The sequence below is a fragment of the Pongo pygmaeus genome, chromosome 3 (assembly GCF_028885625.2).
Source record: "Pongo pygmaeus isolate AG05252 chromosome 3, NHGRI_mPonPyg2-v2.0_pri, whole genome shotgun sequence".
NCBI lineage: Eukaryota > Metazoa > Chordata > Mammalia > Primates > Hominidae > Pongo > Pongo pygmaeus.
In genome coordinates, this window is record NC_072376.2 from 48,332,109 (window position 1) to 48,357,986 (window position 25,878).

The following is a 25,878-nucleotide window of genomic DNA, read 5'->3' on the forward strand; positions in this document are numbered from 1 at the left end:
CAGACTATTACTCTGCATTAAATGGGGAAAGCATTATCCATTGTAGAAATGGCCAACTAACTCATTGCCTTTTATTCTTATATGATTCTTCAGTGCTTCATGTTGCAATCCTTGAGTCAAGCTGGAGAAAAATGATTGCAAATTGTACTGGTGCTGTAATTAAAAGGGATTTGTCCTTTGCAAAACCTTAAATGATAATACATGAAGGCATTCTAACCAGCCAACATTAAAGAAACCATATTTCCAGCAAAGGTAAAATCTGTTAGTAAGTAGGATAGCATGAATTCAGACCTTAGCATTTGTGCAGTTTGTGTCTGATGGCAAAGTTAATGCCCTATTCCAAAGTGATGGATTTTAATCATGAAATCTCTAATAATTCAAATGTCTTAATTACTTTGGTTCTTGAATTGTCCATATATGGTTTAGACCAGAGTTGAACAAACTAGCCCATGGACCAAATCTGTTTTTGTATGCATGAGCTAATAATTGTTTTTACATTTTTAAATAGTTAAGAGGCTGGGTGCAGTGGCTCATGCCTGTAATCCCAGCACTTTGGGAGACCGAGGTGGGCTGATTACTTGAACCCAGGAGATCGAGACCAGCCTGGGCAACATGGCGAAACCTCATCTCTACAAAAAAAAACAAACAAGAAAAAAGACAAAAAATTAGCCGGGCGTGGCGGTGCATGCCTGTAGTCCCAGCAACCTGGGAGGCTGAAGCAGGAGGATCATCTGAGCTGGCAGGTTGAGGCTGCAGTGAGATGAGATTGTACCACTGCATTCCAGCCCTGGTGATAGAGTGAGACCCTGTCTAAAAAAATAAAATAAGATAAAATGGTTAAGAAATCAAAGGAAAAGAATATTTCATTACGTGTGAAATTACATGAAATTCATATTTTTGCATCTAAAAATAAAGTTTTGTTGGAACACAGCTATGTTCATGTGTTTTTGGATTGTCTTTCGGTGCTTTTGCTTTAAAACGGCAATTAAGTAACTGGGACAGAGATTGGCCCACAAAACCCAAAATATTTACCATCTGGCTCTTCATAGAACGTGTTTGCCAACCTCAGGTCTGGAACAGCACTGTCCAGTGTGGCAGCCAGTAGCCACATGTAGCGATTTAACTTTAAAATAACTTGCAGTGAAAGGATATAAAGCAAAATCATAAAAGGAAAGGGAGCATGGGGTGAAGTCCAGTGGAAACCAGGTCCCAAGAGTTCTCTTCCCAGGGAGTGTAAATTTCTCCAACAGCTAGTCTAACAATGTATGAAGTTTTATCTTACCAGGGGAACTCATTGGAGACTCAGTGCCCACAGGCTGGTCACTTATTCACTCTCTGCCTAACAGGTACCAAAATTCCAGACTCCTAGAATGAAAGCAGGTGTTTGGCATGAACTGTATTTGTACAGACAGTTTGGGCACAGTCAGCCAATTACGCTTATCAGTGGGGGGAACTGTTTACCGGTCAAGTGCCAAGACCAAATTGATCACAGGGTTGGTCACTCAAAGACCAACTTCCATTATCATAAAAAATTCTGTTAGATGGTGCTGGTGTAAAGAACTGTGATTCATAGCTGTTTTTAAGTTATAACCCCCTTTGAGATTGAGTTTTGGATTTTTCACTCTCGGTTTTAGGCATGTATATATAGATGTAATATTTTCATATAGTTTAAGGAGTTCACTAGTTTAGAAGAAAGAACATTAGTGTTTAAAATATGTGCTTTTTAATTTTTGCCCCAGCCACCATATGATTACGGTCAAATATATTTTGTATTTTGGTTTAGACAGTATAATACCGAGCTTAAAAGCTTGAAATCTGGTATCAGACAGATTTTATTAGAATCTGTAACCAACCATTCAACTAGTTGTTTGGCCTTGAGCAAATTACTTAACATCTCTAAGCTTCAGTTTCCTTATCTTTAAAAGGGTGGTAATAACACTATCTACCTTATAGAAATATGATAAAAAGTATAATAAATGAGATAATGCACATAAGGCACTTAGCATGATGCACAGAATTTAGTCATTACTCAGTAGTGGTTCTTATTTGTAACTTGTTTCTTACCTCTCCCTCATTAACTTTTTCCCCTGCTCTTACTTCAGAAGTAATTTTGAGTCACTTTTACTGTGTTGTCTTAGTTGATGCTGTTGATGAACAGCTGGCTATTTGGAACCTAAGCCTAGATAGTTCATGAATTATATTGTTTAATATTTTGTGATGTTTTCTTAAATTTAAAATGCTCCTTTAATTTTTACACTATGTATACAGTACAGCTTTTAAAAATGGAACAGTCTTTTTTAAAGGTCTTAGTTTTGCAATATAATTCCTAGATGGTTTTACTGATATTCATTTATCTAATGAACTTTAGACAAAATCTTTTACTTTTGTTGATGTTAACAAGGTCTTTTTCTTCCTATAGCTGTGCCTTTGGCTGCAACAAGTATGTTGATTACTCAAGGATTAATTAGTAAAGGTAAATATTTAAAATTTGAATTTATTTAGCATTTTGGATACCATGTTTGTTTTGTGGTATTTTCCAGATCTTTAGAAAAAGTAAAGATAACAATGTATCATATTAAACACCATGTAGAAATTCATTGATGAATTTAAACGTTTTATCTCTGTGGACCCACTGGCTCAAATATCATTACTTGAGAATTTCTCCTGCACTAATAGCATCATTAACAACCTGCAAGAGCAAGAAAGTAACTAAACACCAGTATTAGCAGGGCAAACCTGGTCTAGGTGGGCCAATAGCAACATTATTGCCTAGGAGCTTGTTAGAATGCACATCCATGGGGACCAGGAGTCTGTGTTTTAACAAACTCCAAGTGATTCTTATATAATGATTTAAAGATCAGTAGCTCTCTAAACCAGCTTTGTCTGATCACCTGGGGCAGATGAGTGGCGGTGAGTTAGCATTATTTAAAAAATTAGCATCTCAGGGGTCTGGCAGGTGATCTATTTTTAACAAGCCACCGAGGAGACTTTTTTGTCCTAAAGTCTATTGGCTCAAATAGTACACTAGTGGAATTGAGTTTAGATTGAGTATTAAATGTCTTGAGTCCTGCATTTAAAATGTAGTGGAGTAAGCAGTAGAGTTGCTTATTTCCTTTACTTCATGAACTCTCTCTCTGGTAATGGGAAGGTGTCCCAGAAAAGGATGGTGACCTTAGGATGGCCTGGAGGCCTACTGTTTTAATTAACTGGCTCCTTCAACAATGTGACTTAATGATTGGAAGATTTAGCCTTTTCACATTAGGATATGATGTATGGTACTTAGTTTTGACACAATTAGTTGATAAAAGTAGTTTTGGAGGCAAATGAGAGGATTTTTTGGGTAAAAATTTATTTAAGGAACTTCTGAAGAACTTCATTACAATACAGTACCATGACAAAAATCTTAAACATAGAAGCAAGTCAAGACGTATGCACTTATATGTCCTTAAGACTAAGCTGTTTTATAGACTGAGATTGGTTCTGTATTGTGAAACAACAACAACAACAACAACAAAAAAAAAAACCCACTTTAATTACATTCTTTGTAGGAAAAACTGGCACAGGGATGAAATTACAGTGTTTATTATTGTTCTGCTTCTTTTATCTATTTTAATCCAGTGTGTCATTTAATAATGATTGGAGCTAGGTATGCAGAAGGTTACACAAAATAATTTAATAGCTGCTAGTAGTTCACTGGAGGAAACAAATGGATGTGAACATACGTTGAAGCAAATAGAAAATTTAATTACATACTTAATAAGCTACTAAATTGTATAGTAGAGACTCTAAGAGTTGTAGGTGTTTAAAGAAGAAAGATCTTTGTAGGGCTGTTGTAATCAAGAAAAGTTTCTTGAAAGAAGTGGATTTTGAAGGATGGGCAGGATTTAGATTAAATGAGAAGAAAGAACATACCAGGAAGGAGGGACCTGATGATCAAGACAAATAGGCATGACTATTGGGAGAGGCAATCAGGACTGAACTGAAGAGACAAAATCATGCAGGGAGGAGTGAAAACTCCATTAAATAGCTGAAGTAGAGCCAGGAGAAATTATAATTTGGATTAGGTTATGAAGAGGGGAAAGTTTTTTAGAGATTTTGGGTTTAGGTGCAGTTGAAGACTTTGGGCTACTTGAGGGTATGGTAGAAGTGATATTGGGAGGCCCAGTCGGGTGCATCACAAGGTTAGGAAATCGAGACCATCCTGGCCAACATGATGAAACCCCATCTCTATTAAAAATACAAAAAAATTAGCCGGGCATGGTTGTGTGTGCCTGTAGTCCCAGCTACTCAGGAGGCTGAGGCAGGAGAATCGCTTGAACCCAGGAGGTGGAGGCTGCGGTGAGCCGAGATGGCACCACTGCACTCCAGCCTGGGCAACAGAGTGAGACTCTGTCTCAAAAAAAAAGGTAAAAATTGAGAGAGACTTTAAGAAAAGAATTCGGAATCCACCAAGACACTTTGCATTTAATCAAAATCCCTAACATTTTGTGAGTGGTCCTTTTGTGTCTGTGTGGATTGGTTCCAGGACCCTCCAGAGGATACCAAAATCCACAAAAGCTTAAGTCTCTGATATAAAATGGCCTACTACAGTTTACATGCATATCTGCCTGTATACTTTAAATCATCTCTAGATTACTTATAATACCTAAGACTATGTAAACACTATGTAAACAGTTGTTATACTGTATTGTTTAGGGAATAATGGCAAGATACAAGTCTGTACATGTTTAGTATAGATGCAGTTTTTTTTTCCTGAATATTTCCTATCCGCAGTTGGTTGCAGAACGCGTGCATATGGAGGGCTGCCTGTATCCCCTTTCATCCACAGTGTGTCATACTCCACGTGGTCTTAGATGTTCCCTCTGTTTCTTCCTGATCTACCAAAACCATTTAAACATGCTCAGGTCTCCTCTAACTTGAGAACATTAAAAAGAAAAAAAATCCTCCCTCATTTGTTTTTCCAGCTACTCCCAAATGCCTCATATGTGAAGCCAGAGCCAGACTTCATGAATGAGCCCTTCACTTTTTACTTCGTTTGACCCATTGCAGTCAGTGTGAGACTATCCATATATTCTACCATTTATTGGAACTTTTCAAAAGTTCAAAAACAAACTTTTCAAAAACAACCTGTTTGTTGCTTAAATATGATGGACAGTTTTTGTTCTTGACCAATGTTACATAACTTTAACCAGTTTTTCTTGAAATAGTCTATTCTCTTGGCTTCCATGATGGCATATTCCTAAGATTTTTCTCCTACCTCAGGCGATTCCTCTGTTTCATGTTTTTTGAGTGTCTGATATGTACTATACATTGTTATATAGCACTAAACAACAAAAATTCATTACCTCTTGTTGCTTACATTCTTGTATGGGTTTTTTTTGTCTAGTTGTTTTGGAAATGGTGTTACTATATTCTGGATATAATATATAATATGGATGGCCCTTCTATAGGCTCCTCAAACAACTCACCATTTTCCACAAAACCAATTCCTCCTTTCCCGTCATGACTGAGTGGCGTTAGTACTATCCAGGAAACTGGGACATTATCCTTCACATCTATCCCTTATCTGCCTTGTCCAGTTAATGTCTTTTAGCTCTTAAATGTCTTTATTAACTATCTACCTCCATCTGTACTGCCAGTATAATTAACGCAACCATATGTCACAAAGAGTATTGCGTTAACCTTCAACAAATCTGTTTGCTTCCATTCTTGCTACTTCTCCTTAGGAAAATAAGCTATTTCTAGCACCTGACAGAGGACATACATAGTGCACATAGTACTCAAATATTTGAGGGGATGGATAGCAACCATGACACTATTATCTTTGTCTTAACTCTCTCTCTAGATTGTAAATTCCATGAGAGTAAAGAGTGTGTCCTGTTTCCTGTTAATATCCAGTATTTAGTGCCTTTATGTTGTAAGTGGTCTATAACTAGTTGGTGACAGTATGAAGGAACAACTTTTTAATGTAAAAATAGAGATGTTCTTACCATCTTCCTTTTTCTGTTGTCATCCCGGTTGGTATAAATGAAGGAACTGAGGCTAAAGGCACAGATTAGTTGTCTGTTTTTGTACTTTAATTACATGAAATCATACACTGAAATATTCTTTTTTGTAAGTTCTTTCAACATGGTGAGATTTATCCAGTAGCATGCTGGAACTAGTTTGTACTGGCTCCTGAGAATTGGTTGTTAAATTTTCAGGAACTTTGGCAAGCTAGTTTTTAAAGTGTTGGTAGTTGGCTGGGTACGGTGGCTCATGCCAGTAATCCCAGCACTTTGGGAGGCCGAGGCAGGCAGATCATGAGGTCAGGTGATTGAGACCATCCTGGCCAACATGGTGAAACCCTGTCTCTACTAAAAATACAAAAAATTAGCTGGGCGTGGTGGTGTGCAACTGTAGTCCCAGCTACTTGGGAGGCTGAGGCAGGAGAATCGCTTGAACCCAGGAGGCGAAGGTTGCAGTGAGCTGAGATGGCGCCACTGCACTCCAGCCTGGCGACAGAGCAAGACTCGTCTCAAAAAAAAAAAAAAAAAAAGAAAGAAAAGAATTGGTAGCTTTACATCATGGAAACTGACAAACATTAAAATTAGAGCTTTTTATAGGGAATGCTGGTTTACCAGCACATCATTGCACTTAACCACATTGTTGCATGTAGTTCCCCTATAGTTTTCCTGTGTGTGAATATACCAGTTTATCTATCTGAACTGTGCATTGATAATTGGTAGTTTTCAATTTTCACTGTTACAATTAGTTTTGCTAAGAATATGGTGCCTTTTGATAGACATTTTGCTGGGTCATAGATTTTGTATATATTTATTTAGCTTTAGTAGATATTACCAAACTATTTAGACCAATGTATACTCCTACATTCTCACCAACACTAGCTATTTTTATGTCTTTTATGTTTTAGCCATTGTGGTAAATGAACACTAATATTGATTGCATTGTGGCTTGAATTTATGTTTCCCTGTAACCAATGAAGTTGAAGACCTTTTGTTTATACTTCATTTCAGCATATCTTTTTCTGTGAAGTATCTGTTTAAGTCTGTTAACCATTTTTCCATTGTATTGTCTTTTTTCCTATTGGTTTTGTGAGACTTCTCTGTATACTTTGGAAATGAGTCTTTTGTCAGATATAGATATGGTGATTATTTTTTCCCCACTCTGTTTAACTGTAGTTTTCAGTGTTAATAGAGTCCAATTTATCAGGTTTCTTCTTTCTAATAGGTGCTTTTTGTTGACTCTTTAAGATTTTCGTCTACTCTAAGGACACAAAGATGGTCTCATGCTTTCTTCTGTAAAATTTTTTTTTTTAAATCTTTCATATTTAAATTTTTAAGCCATCTGGATTATTGTTCAATGTAGGATCAAGGTACATTTTCCCCTGTTAATGGATATTAATTGACCCAGCACTGTATTCGAAAAGACTATACTGCAGTGTTGTCTTTGTCATAAATCAAGTGTGCAGGTGTGGATCTGTTTCTGGACTCTTAGTTTTGGTCAGTTTACCTATTCTTGTACTTAATACCAGACTGTCTTAATTACTACAGCTTTATCATATAGATTTTGCTATCTGGTGGTAGTCAGTTCTATAATATGATTCTTCAGTGTTGCCTTGGCCCTTTGTGTTCCACGTGACTCTTAGAATAAGCTTTTCAATTTTTGTAAAACTTTGATTTTAATTGGGATTGCATTGTATTTATAGGTGAAGTTATGGAGAATTGCCATCTTTAGAATATTGGGTCTTTCAATTATCAGTAAGTTTTATAACTTTCAGTGTAGAGATCTTTCATATCTTTCATTAGATTTGTTCCTGGGTTTTGAGCGTTTTTTTTTTTTGGTGGTATAATTAATTCTGTCTTCTAAAAAATGTGTGTTTTTTTGTTTGTTGTTGGTATAAACAGTTTTTCATACACACACACACACACACACGTATTTGGTCTATTGACCTTACATCAAGTGATCTTTCTAAATTTACCTGTTCTAATACTTTGTAGAGTCTTTTGGATTTTCGTCATATTTCTCTTGATACTGAATTCATTTGGTTTTCCCTGTTAAACAGTCTAGGGTTCTGTAGGATCATGGAAGGAGCTAATGTTGTAAGATTATATTTAAAGATAGCCTTTACTGGTTTTTCTTTCTCTAACAGTGTTACTCAGAAATACTTAACTCTTTTCTTTAGGAATACTTTCAAGTCATCCCAAATATGGTTCCATCCCTAAACTTATATGTAAGTATGAACAACATTGTAGTTTTCATAGCTTTTTAAAACTTAGGTAAAATTATTTTTATCAAATGTTTTATCATGTCTTACTCATATTAGTTATGTGGTTACATGCTCTGATAAATCAGTCTGTTAAAACATTTCATTAAGTGGATTACTTGGATATTTTATTGTTAGCATAAAAAATCATCAGTTGAAATAGGCATTTTTTTGTGTCTTTATAATGTAATAGAACTATTAATTTAAAATTATTTTGTGAGGATAAAGTATTTGAAAATAAATTTTTGGTCTGTCTGTGGGGAAAGAAAGTTGTGCAGATATTCTGATTAATCAAAATAAAGTATATTTAAAATTAAGCTTAATTTTTAAAAGAATCTCTCTAATTTGTATTTTAAAATGTAAATAAGCATAACTTATTTACACATTGCAATATAGTTAATAGAAAAAGAAGCTACACTGCCCATCAGTGATAGACTGGATTAGGAAAATGTGGCACATACACACCATGGAATACTATGCAGCCATAAAAAAGGATGAGTTCATGTCCTCTGTAGGGACACGGATGAAGCTGGAAACAATCATTCTCAGCAAACTGTCACAAGGACAGAAAACCAAACACCGCATGTTCTCACTCATAGGTGGGAACTGAACAATGAGAACACGTGGACACAGGAAGGGGAACATCACGTACCGGGGCCTGTTGTGGGGTGAGGGGAGTGGGGAGGCATAGCATTAGGAGATATACCTAATGTAAATGACAAGTTAATGGGTGCAGCACACCAACATGGCACATGTATACATATGTAACAAACCTGCACATTATGCACATGTACCCTAGAACTTAAAGTATTATAAAAAATAAATAAATAAATAAATAAATAAATAAATAAATAAATGAAAAAGAAGCTACATTGCTCTTCAAAAGAAGTACCTGAGGCTTTTCGTGAGTCTTTCAGGTTAGCCTTTCTTTTGTATTCGAAACTCATGTGATGGAGTAAGTGCCACGTTTAGGTTATGGTTCGTAATTTATTACTTTAAGGGATTTGTTGCACCTAATTTTATTTTAAAACAATCTTGTGAAAATGGCTGTGCATATGATATTCTGTTTTATAGGAAAATAATGGCCTAAATCCTTGTGATCTAGTTCTGTTTATTTAGAACTAGAAATAAATAAATGTTTTGATGCTTTTATTCCTTATCCATTCCTCTTCCCATTATACCTTTACTAAATCTTTCCTGTATATATTATAAAGTAATTAGTATACTATAATTGATTTATTTATAGCAACTTTATTTTGGCGCACTTTTTTTTGGAAACTGAATTATATCCATAGACTCTGTCTATGAACTCTGATCTGATTTAATTTTGATTTCTTCTACCATTATTTCAGGAAATCTCAGTCTTTCTAAACCAAAGACTTATTTAGAATCACACTTTAAAACAAATTTTTCTTTTAGAAAATACTTTTGTCTGAAAGGCACATTCAGTTACACTTTTTGTTTGATTTTACAAATAAGTTGCTTGTATCATGGGATACTTTGCTGGAAAACTTTCTTATGTGAAAACTTGCCAAGAGAAATTCAAGAAACTTGAAAATTCCCCCCTTGGAGAAGCTTTACGATCAGGACAAGCACGACGATCTTCACCACCTGGGTAGGCCAGATTCTGATCTTTACTTAAGATTTTTAATTTTTAAGAAACAACTAGATGTTGCTGTAACTCATGGCTCAAAAACATTGCCTGAAGGACCACTGGATACTTGCCATTTGCTGTAGGCTAAAAATAATTTGCTTCAAAAATTGGAGCAAGACTTGCCACCATTTATTTATTTATGAATGAATGAATGAATGATGGGGCCTCCCTCTGTTGCGCAGGCTGGAGTACAATGGCATGATCCTAGCTCACTGCAGCCTCGAACTCCTGGGTTCACAAGGCCCTGCTGCCTCAAGATTCCTGAGTAGCTAGGAATACAGGCGTCAGCCACTGCACCCAACTAATTAAAAAATATTTTTTTTTTATGGAGATGGGGGTCTCACTATGTTGCCCAGGCTGGTGTTGAACTAGTGGGCTCAATCGATCCTCCTGCTTCGGCTTCCCAAATTGTTGAGATTACAGGTGTGAGCCACTGTGCCTGGTTCTTCATTTTTGTTTTGTTTTGTTTTGAGACAGAGTTTCACTCTGGCTCCCAGGCTGGGAGTACAGTGGCGTGATCTTGGCTCACTGCAACCTCTGCCTCCTGGGCTCAAGTGATCCTCCTCCCTCAGCCTCTGGAGTAGCTGAGACCACAGGTGTACACCACCATGCCTAGCTAATTTTTTGTGTTTTTTTGAAGAGAAAGGGTTTTACTGTGTTTACCAGGCTGGTCTCAAACTCCTGAGCTCAAGCGGTCTGCCCCATTTGGCCTCCCAAAGTGCTGGGATTACCGGCGTGAGCCACTGCATCTGGCCTTCATTGTTTTAAATATTGAGTTGTGTCCTATTGGGAGTACATGTTCTAGAATAAAGGATTTTATCTTGATTCAATTTGGCAAACACCTTTGGTTACTATAGTTTGGACTTTTCTTTTGAATTCCCAAATCTTATCAATCTCATCTCTTAACAGATTTCAGCTTTTCATTTTAATGCTTCTTAAACAGATAGGCAAGCAATGTAATTCCCATGAGAGAGAATTTGTATCTGCTTTAGCAAATTAGTGTTCATATAGATTCTTAGCTGTGATATTACCTTCTTAATTGACATGGGAAACGGGCATGGTTATTGAAATTAGACCTGATTTAAAGTGCTTTTTCTTTCCAAGAACTTTCAAACATATTAAAATTATCTTGAAAGGCTGGGTATACATTTCCTATTTTTCTATACTGACAGTGACTGCTTTTAAGATGTATAAGTGGGTCAGGACTTTTTAAAAGTGTTTTGTTGGCAGAAAGAAACAGACCTCATTTTACTGTTTATAAATAACTGTGTTAAAAATTATTTCGAGGCCAGATGCGGTGGCTCATGCCAGTAATCCCAGCACTTTGGGAAGCCGAGGCAGGAGGGTTGCTTGAGCCCAGTAGTTTGAGACCAGCCAGGGCACTATAGTGAGACCTCATCTCTACAAAAAACCAAGTGGTGGTGCATGCCTGTAGTCCCAGCTACTTGGGAAGCTGAGGGATAGGAGGATTGCTTGAGCCTAGGAGGTGGAGATTGCAATAAGCCAAGACTGTGCCACTGCACTGTAGCCTGGGTGACAGAGCAAGATCCTGTCTTAAAAAAATAAAAAAAATTATATGTATATATAATTTTGGAAATAAGATATATGAAAGAAGTTATTTTAACACTTCTTTAAGATATAGGCAATGACTCATATTTCTTACTACAATATGATTTTCATTTACAGGCATTATTATCAGAAGTCAAAATATGACTCAAATGTGAGTGGTCAATCATCTTTTGTGACATCCCCAGCAGCAGACAACATAGAAATGCTTCCTCATTATGAGCCAATTCCATTCAGTTCTTCTATGAATGAATCTGCTCCCACTGGTATTACTGATCATATTGTCCAAGGTAGAAACTTCTCTTGAAATGAATTTCAACATTTTATGGTCCAACGTATGTATAAACTTTATTTGATGACCTTTTCTGCTGGATATCACCTGTGTGTTCTACCATCAATCATCAACCTAAACTCAGCATGTTTGTTCATTTGTTTCTTCATTCATTCAACTTTTCTTGAGGACCAGTAGGTGTCAAGGACTCTGCTAGACGTGGAAGAAGATAAATAACACTTGGTTCTTGTCCCTGAAAAACTCTCAGTCTGTTAGAAGATATAGAAATACAAGGATAAATTACTAGTATGTCCTGGTAATTGAAAATACTAAGGCAAGCTTAGTGGAATAGTGAAGAACAAATGATAAATCGTGTCTCAGGAAGTAGAGGCTCCAGGAAAGGTATAAAAAGGTTACATTTGATAGGCTGGGTTTTAAAGGCTTTCAGCTTCCTTGTCTGTAATACAAGAAAAAACTGTTGTCAAGTGAGAAAATCCATGTGAAAATGCTTTGTGAAGTGTGTAAATACTAGCTTTGAAGATCACACATGTAAGTGCAACAACATCAATTTTGTATTAAGGCTTGGATTTGAATCATGATTGACATTTGCTAGCTATGTGACCTTGTAATACTACTACTACATTATAATAATGTAGTAATATTATTATAACTACTTTATGATCCTTTCAGTTTCTTAATCAGTTGAATGGAGATGATAATACCTCTCTTAATGAACTGTTGGAATTAGAGGAAATAATCAGAGGCAGTGCCTGGCAAATAACAGACTCAAAAAACATTAGTTTCTTTCCTTCAGTCTAGTCAGCAGTGAAAGATGAGGAATTAGAAACGGGAAATACAGGTCTATAATTCTTTATCTAAAATCCTGAAATTCAAAAAGGTTTAAGCCAAGTTTTTTTTGTTTGTTTGTTTTTTGTTTTTTTTTTTGAGACGGAGTCTTGCTCTGTCGCCCAGTCTGGACTGTAGTGGTGTGATCTTGGCTCACTGAAACCTCCGCCCCCCGGCTTCACGCCATTCTGCCTCAGCCTTCTGAGTAGCTGGGACTACAGGTGCCTGCCACCACGCTTGGCTAATTTTTTGTATTTTTAGTAGAGATGGGGTTTCACTGTGTTAGCCAGGATGGTCTTGATCTCCTGACCTTGTGATCCGCCCGCCTCGGCCTCCCAAAGTGCTGGGATTACAGGTGTGAGCCACTGCCCCCAGCCTGTTTTTGTTTTTTAATAATTAAACTGGTAATAAAATCTGACCTGAATTCATTTAGCAGAATACCTTGACCTAAATTCACATGTTATATAAACGTAGACTTTATTTACTTTGCCAGATAAGATTTTTCCTTTATTTCATTATAGAAATATTAATGTGTTTGCTTACTCATTCCTGTCCTAAATCTCTGAATGGATGGATATTAAGTAATATAAGGGGTATTTACTGTAGTATTTTTCTAAAACCTCAGAAACTCTGAATAGTGAAACATACCTGACCCCAAGGTTTGGATAAGGGATTATGGACCTTTGTAGAGTATACTATTTAAATTTTAAAAGATTAGAGGGAAAGAAGTTAAAGGGAGGGGAGGGTATACAGTGGAAAGGGAGAAGTTGATTATAGGTCAGAGAAGGTTCTAGAGAATGCAGAAGGGGGTTCTAGGTAGGTCAGAGTAGCTGCTAGCCATATGTGGCTATTTAAATTAATTTAAATGAAATTTAAAATTCAGTTTTTCAATTGCTTTGGTAGCATTTCACTTGCTCAGTAGTCACATGTGCTAGTGGCTACCATGTTAGTGCCAATATAGAACATTTTCATCATTGCAGAAAGTTATGTTGGACAGCACTACTTAAGAGGAAAAGTCAGGGCAAAGGGGTGAGTATTAGCCTTGTATAAAGGAAGAGACAGGAAAGAATGGAAGTTCAGGTGATTAAAGAGTTTGGATGGAAGTTATTGAGAGCTTCTTAATCCTCAACTCTGATTTTTTTTTTCTTTAATGGTTAGAAGCAAAGGCATCAAATTAGTCAGAAAAGGAAGGAAGGGAATGGGCAGATTAGGAGAGAATGGCTAAAGTCACTATCTTATCTCCAAAGGCAGCTGTCCTTGTTCCTCACTATGTCTCATATAACCAGTCTGAAGTTCAAATCCATTCTTCTTGTACAGTAGTCCCCCCTTATCCATGGGGGATAAGTTTGAAGACCCCTGTGGATGCCTGAAAGCTCAGATATTACCAAATCCTTTATGTTCTATGTTTTTTTGATCTAGATGGCTACTAAGTTACTAACAGGCATGTAGTGTAGACAGTGTGGATATGCTGGACAAAGGGATGATTCAAGTCCTGGATGGACCAGAGCAGAACCTCACAAGATTTTATCACGCTACTCAGAACAGGGTGTAATTTAAAACTTATGAATTGTTTATTTCTGGAATGTTCCATTTAATATTTTCAGACCATGGTTGACTGCAGGTAACTGAAACCCTGGAAAGCGAAACCACAGATAAGGGGGCACTACTGTATTCTAGACATGCACTAACTCTTTCCTTGTAATGACTTGCATCCTCCCCACCATTTGCATTAGGAAATTCTGTTATATAGTTTCTTTTCCATACAAAAGCCAACAAACAAAAAGCCCTTTGGTATCTACCCACAGACTACTTAGCAAGGCCATGTCTTAATATTATTTTATGCCTTCCACAGCAGCCATCCATCCATCCACTGCTCTGCCCTCTGACCCCCTTCTCTAAATCAAAGTGGCTACTTTTTTACTGCCCTCCACATGGGCCAGCAGTGGCCTGCTTTTGCTTTGCCCCAGATGCTGTCCTCCCCTACCAGGGCATCTTATTCTTTGGTTTAAGTCCTACTTTAGTTCTGCTTTCTTTTACCAGGAATTCAGAGAGTTATTAATCTTTTAAAATAGCAAGCACTCCTTCATAGCTGTTAGGAGACTTAGAGTTTATTACAGTTAGATTTAAATCAGTGCCACTTTACATTTTTTATTCCTTCCAGTTCTTTATAACCTTCCCAAAATAGTAAATCATATTCTCTCCACAATGTGGGAAATTCTCCCCAGTCTTCTTCTGTCTGATTTATATTTTCATTATTTGTTCCAGAATTTTATAATGGTAAAATATTTTTTATAAGAAAAAGTATTAGACCTGGAAGGAACTTCAGAGATCATCTACTCAAACTACCATATTTCACAATTGAGAAAACCAGGATTCAAAGAAGCTTAGTGATTTGCCCAAGGACATTTCCTAATTGTCAGCAGAGTGGGGTTAAGAACCCAAGTTTCCTGAAGTACATACGATTTCCTTCAGAATTTTTAATATAACATATATGGTGAAGGGAAATGAGTTCAGTAGTTACTTATTACTAATGAAATGCAAAGTGTTTTAATCCCAATATAAGGTTATAATATTTTTCTTTACATTCTTTTTTTAGTAAGAAAAATTTAGTTTTGAACCATCATGTAATACTAGAACTAATTAGGAGAAATTTAAATCCTCTTTGCTTTATATCAGTACAGTATATATTTATTTAGCAGAATAAATGTTTATGGTTGAAAACGGCTGGGTGCAGTGGCTCATGCCTGTAATCCCAGCACTTTGGGAGGCCGAGGCGGGTGGATCACCTGAGGTCAGAGTTCAAGACCAGCCTGACCAATATGGCGAAACCCTGTCTCTACTAAAAATGCGAAATTAGCTGAGCATAGTGGCGCATGCCTGTAATCCTAGCTACTCGGGAGGCTCAGGCAGGACAGTCACTGGAACCTGGCAGGCAGAGGTTTCAGTGAGTCGAGATTGAGCCCCTGTGCTCCAGCCTGGGTAACAGAGTGAGACTCTGTCTCAAAAAAAAAAAAAAAAAGTTTATGGTTGAAAACATTATTTAATGTATAGTTATGTTGCTTAGAAAATTCTAATTATTCACTGAGATCTTACCTTTGAGTTCTAAATAAGTATCACAAAAATTATTTTTTAAAAAGTTAATATTAAAATTATATGCCCAATTTGTATGTCTTATTGAAAACATCTTTGAAAAATAGTACTTTTGGTGTGGTATGTGGTAGGTAAGACTTTGTAAGTTAAGTAGTTGTTCACTGAATGTTGGCATCTTTTTTTTTTAATGTTCATATGGCCTTTTTTGCTGTTTATAAATTTTATAAACTATGTTCACTATTTGATCCTGTCAACCAATATTAGGAGTAACCACTGCATTATATTTACATTTGACTCTATGATAATATGTAATATTCACACTTTGACCTCTTTGGGAGAAATAAAGAATAAATGTTAGTTCCCAGGCCAAAATAACAGTTGATACTTTCTTCCTCATCAACACTGCATCTGTTAGACCGGAATGAAAACAACACATATTCTGATTACAGGCTATGTTTTATACTTTTCAAGTAATTATTTTAAACTTTTTTTTCTTGTTTTTTTTGAGACAGAGTTTTGCTCTTGTTGCCCAGGCTGGAGTGCAATGGCGCGATCTCAGCTCACTGCAACCTCCGCCTCCCGGCTTCAAGCGATTCTGCCTCAGCCTCCTTAGTAGCTAGGATTACAGGTGTATGCCACCACGCCCAACTAATTTTGTGTTTTTAGTAGAGATGAAGTTTCTTGTTGGCCAGGCTGGTCTCGAACTCCTGACCTCAGGTGATCCGCCCGCCTCGGCCTCCCAAAGTGCTGGGATTATAGGCGTGAGCCATTGTGCCTGGCCTATTTTCAGTATTTTTGTTTAAATTTCATAAAATGGTAAAATAAATTATTTTTGAAAATAGCTGGAGTTGTTTTCATAGAGTCTGTGGTTATAGGACTATTTAACTATATATTGAGTAAAATCTACGCTATGTCAAGTTTTATTCAGTTGTCCATAGTAGAATATATTTCTCTTTTAATTCTGTATACAGTATGAGTAACTCCAGTTTAAAACACTGGTATTTTAATGAGTTAAAATTGTACTGTTATATATTATGATACATATTTTTCTTCTGGCTGTGGTTTAGTTTTTAAAATTTTTGATGTCCATTTTAATTTTTAGAAATAAAAGCTTAAAAATATAGGCAGAAGTAGATTTTAGTTTGATAATTATCTTGGTGAAAGTATAGTACCTGTGAAATGGTGGTAATAATTTTTGATTCTTTATTCTATTTTGATTGTAGGTAAGGAGCATTTGTAAAATTTAGTTGCTTTAGAGTTATACAAATCCTTTTATTACCATTTATTAACTGTTTGTTGTTTTAGGACCTGATCCCAACCTTGAAGAAAGTCCTAAAAGAAAAAATATTACATATGAGGAATTAAGGAATAAGAACAGAGAGTCATATGAAGTATCTTTAACACAAAAGACTGACCCCTCAGTCAGGCCTATGCATGAAAGAGTGCCAAAAAAAGAAGGTATGATAGTTTAGTCTGAATCACTTTACTGTTTAGGATTGGAAACTAAAACATTACTTTAAAACAATACTATAAAAAATTAATTAATATGTGATTTAACTCTTCAAGCAATTAACCAAAGTAAAATATTTTTAAAATAGTACTTTACAGTTATCAGTTCTTTTTTTTTTTTGAGACGGAGTCTTGCTCTGTCGCCAGGCTGGAGTGCAGTGGCACGATCTTGGCTCACTGCAGCCTCTGCCTCCTGGGCTCAAGCAGTCCTCCTGCCTCAGCCTCCCAAATAGCTAGGACTACAGGCCCCCACGCCCAGCTAATTTTTTGTATTTTTAGTAGAGATGGGGTTTCACCATGCTGGCCAGGATGGTGGTCTCAATCTTTTGACCTTGTGATCTGCCTGCCTCAGCCTCCCAGAGTGCTGGGATTACAGGCATGAGCCACTGTGTCCAGCCAGTTTTCCATTTTTAAGGTGTTCCAAAGGCCATTCTGTGTTAGAAAATAATGAAGTCAAGGCCAGGTGTGGTGTCTCATGCCTGAAATCCCAGCACTTTGGGAGACCAAGGTGGGTGTATCACTTGAGGCCAGGAATTGGAGATCAGCATGGCCAACATGGTGAAACCCTGCCTCTACTAAAAATACAAAAGTCAGCTGGGCATGATGGTGCATGCCTGTAATCCTAGCTACTCGGGAGGCTGAGGCAGGAGAACTGCATGAACCCAGGAGGCAGAGGTTGCAGTGAACCAACATCACGCCACTGCACTCCAGCCTGGACGATGGAGTGAGGCTCTGTTCCCCCTACCCCGACAAAAAAGGAAGAAAATAGTGAAGTCCAAATAGTAAGTCTTAAGACAGCAAGATTAGTTTTGTAACACAGGGTAGAGATTATATACTCATTTGACTGTTTTTCTCTTATAACAAATCTCCTTGGAGATCTGATAGTCTTATTTTCCTAATGATACACCTATCACATAAGTTGCTGTAGTGACCTGAGGTTGGCATTGTGCTGTAATACCACTTGTGGCCTAACCACAGAATGATTGAGTAATGAGATTGATTTTCTTGTACATTTGGGTTTTTCTCGTGTTTATTTTTTTGTTCTGTTTGTTTGTTTGTTTTTTCTTTTTGAGATGGTTTTATTCTGTCACCCAGGCTGGAGTGCAGTGTTGTAATCATGGCTTACTGCAGCCTTGACCTCCTGGGTTCAAGCAGTCCTTCTACCTCAGCTTCCCGAGTAGCTGGGACTACAGTTGTATGCCACCATCCCTGGCTATTAAAAAATTTTTTTGGTACAGTGGGTTTTTCCCTATGTTGCCAAGGCTGGGCTCAAACTCCTGGGCTCAACCAATCCTTTCACCTTGGCCTCCCAGAATGCTGGGATTATAGGTGGGAGCCACTGTGCCTGACCTTTCTTGTACATTTGTGAAATTGAAAGAGTTATATGCCAGCTTCTAAGGCATTTCTTAAAGAGGAAAAAAGCAAAAACAAAAAACTTTTTAAAAAAATTGTGAATTTTTAAATCCTGATTTCTTTTAAGTCTTTTTGGAATAACTGTACATTAGCCAAAGTAAATTTTTTGATACAAGTTTACCTCTAAAGGAAGAGGGCATTTGAATAGGGTTTTATAGCTATTTCAGTATAGGGTTTTATGATTTTCTCTTAAGGAATTTTCAGAGTATGTGTCATTGTTTCAAGATTTTCTATTTACTACTTGAAAAATGGAAATAATAGGTCTTTGGTACCTTCTTGAAGGTCATATGCCACAAAGAATGCAAAAATACATGAAAGTCCTTAGTATTTGTTGTTATGGTCATTTTTTAGAGCTAATTTTATTTTTAATCAGCAGTTGCTTCATTTGGAGTTCTGTTTTTATAACAATGATAGATAATATCTGTGTCATATTATTGATGTAAAAAAATCTACCTTTGAAATAAATTAAGGATGTATCATACTTTTGAATGTTTGTCATCAAACAACATTTAGCATAAACTGCATCTAGTGGCCATTGCTGTGTAATATGTAAAGACTTGTTGGTACTTTGTTCTGCTAATTAATTTGAGGATTTAGATTGTAAGCTCTGTGAGGGCAGAATAATATTTTTCTCATTTTTGTAATCTTTTCTATTATTGTCTGCATAGCATAGTACCTTACACCGTATCAGAAATTGAGTATTTTGGTTTAGGCTTCTATAGAGGTTAAGAAAGGAAATTTGGTAGACCTTTAGCATTTGCTAGATTTTGACATTTTTGATATTTGACTGAAGTTTTCAAGTTCTGTTACATGACACAAGAATGTGAAATGATTTTTTCTTTTTTTGGTAAAAGCTGGTTTTTTGTGTGCTTTATATAATTTAAAGAAAAGACTTGTTATGAAATAGTTTCAGTGATTTTCTAAAATATTGTTGAAATTAGTACAGGGTAGATTCACACGGTCAGAAAGTGTCACTTAAAGTTTTCACCTTTAGCTTATGTGGTTGATATTTATCTAATTAGAAATTAAGACTCAGAAATTTAAAAAATTCAAGCACATATTCCATTAGCTGCCAGAGCAATGTCACCACACCTCCTGTAGCTTCTAGAAAACCATGTAACATATACTCATGAGGGAATGAGAGCAAGGGGAAAAGGCAAAATGTGAAGGATAAAGATATATAATGTCTTAGTATAATAATGAAATAATTTTGACTTCGTGTATTCCCTGAAAAGAGTCCACACTGTGATAACTGCTGCTTTATATTGTTATGATTACTCACAGACAGAGGCTATGTGGAAGAGAAGCAAAAAAGTAAAGGAATAGAATAGACAGCGGAGCATGTTTCAAAATGTAAAATGTAGAGTACCTGTGAAATGTAGTAGTATTTTCTTCTTATAGTAGTATTTACAGCCCTGAGACAGAAGATTGAATTAATTACAACTTGAACACTTGACCATTTCTACTGCTGTATTTTTTGTGAAAAATGAAAATTCAAATGTTTGTTTTATTATTTCCCACTAATTTTTTTTTTGTATATGGCTTAATATGTGCCACACTTAGGTAGTATGGTAAAGATGTAAAGGTACCTAGGCTTTGGATCTAAACAGACCTGTACTCAAATCTCAGTTCTTGTTAGGGCTTGTACCTTGGGCAAATTACTAATCTGTTTTCTCACCATTAAAATGAGAATTGTGTTTAGAAGTTTGTTATGAGGACTAACTATTTATGTAAAATTCTAGATACAATGCATTTATCCAACCCAAGTTCACAAAAGTCTGGTCATCCCCTTTTTGTAATTATAATTTGACTCTCATGTGCTTTTATTCAAATGAGAGAGAAACATAACTTTTCATCATAGCAACAAACTTAAAATAATGTCTTTTACTTATTATTGCTTGGAATCATCAATTATTTGTGCTTTTTTCCTAGTCAAAGTAAACAAATATGGAGATACTTGGGATGAGTGAAAAATTACATCATTGGACGTGAAGGAGTTTCAACATCCAGCTTCATCTAGGTGGTCGTGATTACCTGCATGCTTTGAGCTCAGCAGCAGTCTTCATAAACACATTTAAAACAAGATCCTGGGTTTTTGTGGTTTGACTTCTATGGTGTTTTAAAAAAACACAGATTTTTAGTGTTAATATTGTGTAAATGTACTCACCTTGGGGATTCATTTGAATGATGGTATTATACTATGATTGTATACAGTTTGTGAAATTGTTGCAAGGGCAAAGATACTCTTAAAAAACCGTCAAGAGATTACAATGCTCTGGAATCAGCATATATGAAAGTAAATGATATCTGCATGTTGAATTGGGGTGGATGGGGGGAGCAAGCATAATTTTTAAGTGTGAAGCTTTGCATCAAGAAATTATTAAAAAGCTTTTTTTCTCCAGTATTTTCTGTATTATCTTAATGTTTATGGCAAATAAAATGTAAAGGAACATGCAACAGCCCTCATCTTCCTTGATTTTATGGTTTTATTGTTTGTAATTTATTGATTTATTTTTAAGCTAGTTATAATCATGTAGGTATAGGAAATAAAGTCATCTATAATATTTAATAATATATGGCTGGAGGCAGTGGGCAGTGGTTCATGCCTGTAATCCCAGCACTTTGGGAGGCCGAAGTGGGAGGATTGCATGAGTCCAGGAGTTTGAGACCAGCCTGGGCAACAAAGTGAGACCCTGTCTTTACAAAAAAATAAAAATTAGCTGGCGATGGTGTCGTGTGCCTGTAGTCCTAGTTACTTAAGAGGCTGAGTTGGGAGGATCAGTTGAACCCAGTGGTTCTGGGTTGCAGTGAGCTGTGATCACACCACTGCACTCCAGCCTGTGCGACTGAGTGAGACTCTGTGTCTAAAAAAATAAAAATCTAATGAATGTGATTTATGTAGATAAATTGATATATAGTAAATAGGTAAATGCCTTTAAAAGCAAGTGGTCATTTTTAAAGAATTTGTAAATTCTAAAACAATAAAAATTTGGTATACATCACAGAGACTAAGATTATGTTAAAAAGAAAAAAATTGGCATACAGTGACCCTTCGTATCTGTGGGTTCTGTATCTGCAGATTCAATCAACTGCAGATTGAAAATATTTGAGGGAGAGAAATGGATGGTTGTGTCTGTACTGAACTCTTGTTATTCCCAAACAATATATTGTAATAACTATTTACATAGCATTTACATTAGGCATTACAAGTAATCTATAAATGACTTAAAGTATATAGGAGGATGTGCATCGGTTATATATAAATACTACACCATTTTATAGTGGACATTAGGAACCTGGACCAATAGACCCCCACCTAGTCACGTTTTAGAAAGAACACATGGGATGGAAGATACCGCAGCCATCTTTCAGTCTATCATTTGGCAGCTGTAATTCACATCCCTTTCCTGAGGACCTCCATTTCCTATGCCATTACAACAGCTCAAAGTCTAGGAGCTGATCGTCTAATCAGGATAAGGTATGGATGAGGCTCCTTGGGTAAAGCTTCATGAATAAAAGCGTCATGAATACCATTTCTCTCAGTCTGAAGGCCTGAACTTAAGAACTTATCTGCTTTGTTCACCTGTTAGGCATAACATCACTACTCTGGAGGTTCCCATTCAAAAAGAAAAGGAAAGGCTTGGCTTGCAATTCTGAAGTCTAGCCAGCCTTCTTTGGGCATAGGTATATTCCCTGGGGATTGTTCTCTGGTGCTTTTGACCCTGCCCTCTGATTTTTCCTGTTCTATTGAGGCACTTGTGTTTGCAGCTGAGTAGTTTTTTTTGTTTGTTTGTTTTTTAAAGGCTACTCCCTCACAGAATTTGGGGGTCCAAAGGCCTATTTTTACTACTACCCCTGTCCAAGCTGACATATTTCTTTTTCCTGTATATTTCTCATGTATCTATTTATAATCCATTCTATTACACAAGAGGAGCCACTCATAAAGTCTATTGGAAATAGACCTTTTTCTCTGTTGGGCTCCCTGTGAGGCTGATGAACAACATACTTGAGATTCTAAGCCTTGGACAGGGTCTAAAAGGCATGCTGGTAAGACACGTAGGCAATTTACATGTCTGAAATGTCTTAAGATGCACTCATCTTCCTGAAGTCTTGAGCAAAGTATCTTATTGCCCCACTTTGGATTTGGTCTTTGTCTGAGAGCCATTGAAAGGGCTATTCTGAGCCTTAATATTTCTTCCAAATTCCATTTGGGAGTGGAATAATTTGTTCTTTATACCTCTTCCTCATTTTATTTTGGATAGGTAGAAAAAGCCAAATGGCCCCAGACTCAACACTGCCAGGAAATCTTAGCTAGATCATTAGGCACATTTTCTATTTTTGGCGATGCCACAGGTAACAGTTTTGCTAAACTTACTGCTTAAAAAGGGTCTCTTCTAGCTTCCAATAACGTTTTCCTCCCTCTGACATCCTCCTTGGAAGCCCTTTGGGCTTCTGCTAACGCCCTCCTCAAGGCCCTTTAGGATTTCACTAGCAATCTCTTCATGATCCTGGCAGCATCCATCTGCTACTTGGTCCCAAAGGAATGCCATATGTCTTAGATTCTTCTTGTGGCAGGACCTCACTTCCGGGTACAAAATTTCTATTTTAAAATGTATTATTTTGGGGGGTACACAGGAATATATATTTATGGGTTACATGAAATATTTTGATACAGGCATGCAATGTGTAATCACATCAGGGTAAATGGGATATCCATCCCCTCAAGCATTTATCCTTTGTGTAACAAACGATCCAATTATACTCTTTTAGTTGTTTTAAAATGTATAATTATTTTTGACTGTAGTCACCCTGTTGTGCTAGCAAATACTAGCTCTTACTCTATTTTTTTGTACCCATTAACCATAGACCCACTGCACCTGCCCGTCCCACTTGCAACCCACTACCCTTCCCAGCCTCTGGTAACCATCCTACTATCACCATGACTTCAATTATTTTAAATTTTAGCTCCCATAAATAAATGAGAACGTGAAATTTGTCTTTCACTGCCTGGCTTATTTCATTTAACATAATGACCTCCAGTTCCATCCATGTTGTTGCAAGTGATAGGATCTCATCCTTTTTTATGACTGAGTAGTACTCCATTGAGTACATGTACCACATTTTCTTTATCCATTCATCTGTTGTGGGACACTTAGGTTGTTTCCAAATCTTGGCTATTGTGAATAGTTTTGCAGTAAACATGAGAGTGCAGATATGTCTGATATACTGATTGCTTTTCTTTTGGATATATACCTAGCAGTGGGACTGCTGGATTATATGACAGCTCTTTTTTTTTAGTTTTTCGAGGAACTTCCAAACTCTTCTCCATCATAGTTGTAATAATTTGCATTCCCACCAACAGTGTATGAAGATTCCCTTTTCTCCACATCCTCACTAGCATTTCTTATTGCCTGTCTTTTGGATAAAAGCCATTTTAACTGACATGAGATGATATCTCATAATAGTTTTGATGTGCATTTCTCTGATAATAATATTGAGCACTTTTTCATATACCTATTTGCCATTTGTATGTCTTGTTTTGAGAAATGTCTATTCAGCGCTTTTGCCCGTTTATTATAATAATATTATTATTTTATTCTTTTTTTCTTCTTTTTATTGAAACAGGGCCTTGCTATGTTGCCCAGGCTGGTCTCAAACTCCTAAGCTCAAGTGATTTGGCCACCTTGGCCTCCTAAAGTGCTTGGATTACAGATACGGGCCTCTGCACCTGGCCTATTATTATTATTATTTATTTATTTTAAATTTTATTATTATTATACTTTAAGCTTTAGGGTACATGTGCACAACGTGCAGGTTTGTTACATATGTATACATGTGCCATGTTGGTGTGCTGCACCCATTAACTCGTCATTTAGCATTAGGTATATCTCCTAATGATATCCCTCCCCCATCCCCTCACCCCACAACAGGACCCGGTGTGTGATGTTCTCCTTCCTGTATCCATGTGTTCTCATTGTTCAATTCCCACCTGTGAGTGAGAACATGCAGTGTTTGATTTTTTGTCCTTGCGATAGTTTGCTGAGAATGATGATTTCTAGTTTCATCCATGTCCCTACAAAGGACATGAACTCATCATTTTTTATGGCTCCATAGTATTCCATGGTGTATGTGTGCCACATTTTCTTAATCCAGTCTATTGTTGGACATTTAGGTTGGTTCCAAGTCTTTGCTATTGTAAATAGTGCCACTATGAACATACGTGTGCATGTGTCTTTATAGCAGCATGATTTATAATCCTTTGGGTATATACCCAGTAATGGGATGGCTGGGTCAAATGGTATTTCTAGTTCTAGATCCCTGAGGAATCGCCACACAGACTTCCACAATGGTTGAACTAGTTTACAGTCCCACCAGCAGTGTAAAAGTGTTCCTATTTCTCCACATCCTCTCCAGCACCTGTTTCCTGACTTTTTAATGATCGCCATTCTAACTGGTGTGAGATTGTATCTCATTGTGGTTTTGATTTGCATTTCTCTGATGGCCAGTGATGATGAGCATTTTTTCATGTGTTTTTCGGCTGCATAAATGTCTTCTTTTGAGAAGTGTCTGTTCATATTCTTTGCCCACTTTTCGATGGGGTTGTTTGTTTGTTTCTTGTAAATTTGCTTGAGTTCATTGTAGATTCTGGATATTAGCCCTTTGTCAGATGAGTAGGTTGCAAAAATTTTCTCCCATTCTGTAGGTTGCCTGTTCACTCTGATGGTAGTTTCTTTTGCTGTGCAGAAGCTCTTTAGTTTAATGAGATCCCATTTGCCAATTTTGGCTTTTGTTTCCATTGCTTTTGGTGTTTTAGACATGAAGTCCTTGCCCATGCCTATGTCCTGAATGGTATTGCCTAGGTTTTCTTCTAAGGTTTTTATGGTTTTACATCTAATGTTTAAGTCTTTAATCCTTCTTGAATTAATTTTTGTATAAGGTGTAAGGAAGGGATCCAGTTTCAGCTTTCTACATATGGCTAGCCAGTTTTCCCAGCACCATTTATTAAATAGGGAATCCTTTCCCCATTGCTTGTTTTTGTCAGGTTTGTCAAAGATCAGATAGTTGTAGATAAGCGGCATTATTTCTGAGGGCTCTGTTCTGTTCCATTGATCTATATCTCTGTTTTGGTACCAGTACCATGCTGTTTTGGTTACTGTAGCCTTGTAGTATAGTTTGAAGTCAGGTAGCGTGATGCCTCCAGCTTTGTTCTTTTGGCTTAGATTGACTTGGTGATGTGGGCTCTTTTTTGGTTCCATATGAACT

The 25,878-nt window shown here is 36.7% G+C and overlaps 1 protein-coding gene across 7 annotated transcripts in view; it reads left to right on the forward strand.

The window, feature by feature from the left end:
* OCIAD1 (OCIA domain containing 1) overlaps positions 1–21,072 on the forward strand; it is a 30,426-nt gene extending 9,354 nt beyond the window's left edge. For 3 of the 7 annotated variants that reach the window (XM_054486863.2, XM_054486866.2, XM_054486864.2), the window contains exons 4-9: positions 2,420–2,473; positions 8,186–8,233; positions 9,746–9,881; positions 11,607–11,776; positions 16,999–17,151; positions 20,548–21,072. In XM_054486863.2, the coding sequence (XP_054342838.1) occupies positions 2,420–2,473; positions 8,186–8,233; positions 9,746–9,881; positions 11,607–11,776; positions 16,999–17,151; positions 20,548–20,585 (599 nt within the window). In that variant the 3' untranslated portion in view covers positions 20,586–21,072. Of the gene's footprint in view, positions 1–93; positions 1,347–2,419; positions 2,474–8,185; positions 8,234–9,745; positions 9,882–11,606; positions 11,822–16,998; positions 17,152–20,547 lie in introns of all 7 variants that reach the window. The other 4 variants (XM_054486868.2, XM_063663638.1, XM_063663637.1 and 1 more) reach the window with 3 other exon arrangements.
* Positions 21,073–25,878: the final 4,806 nt, after the last annotated feature.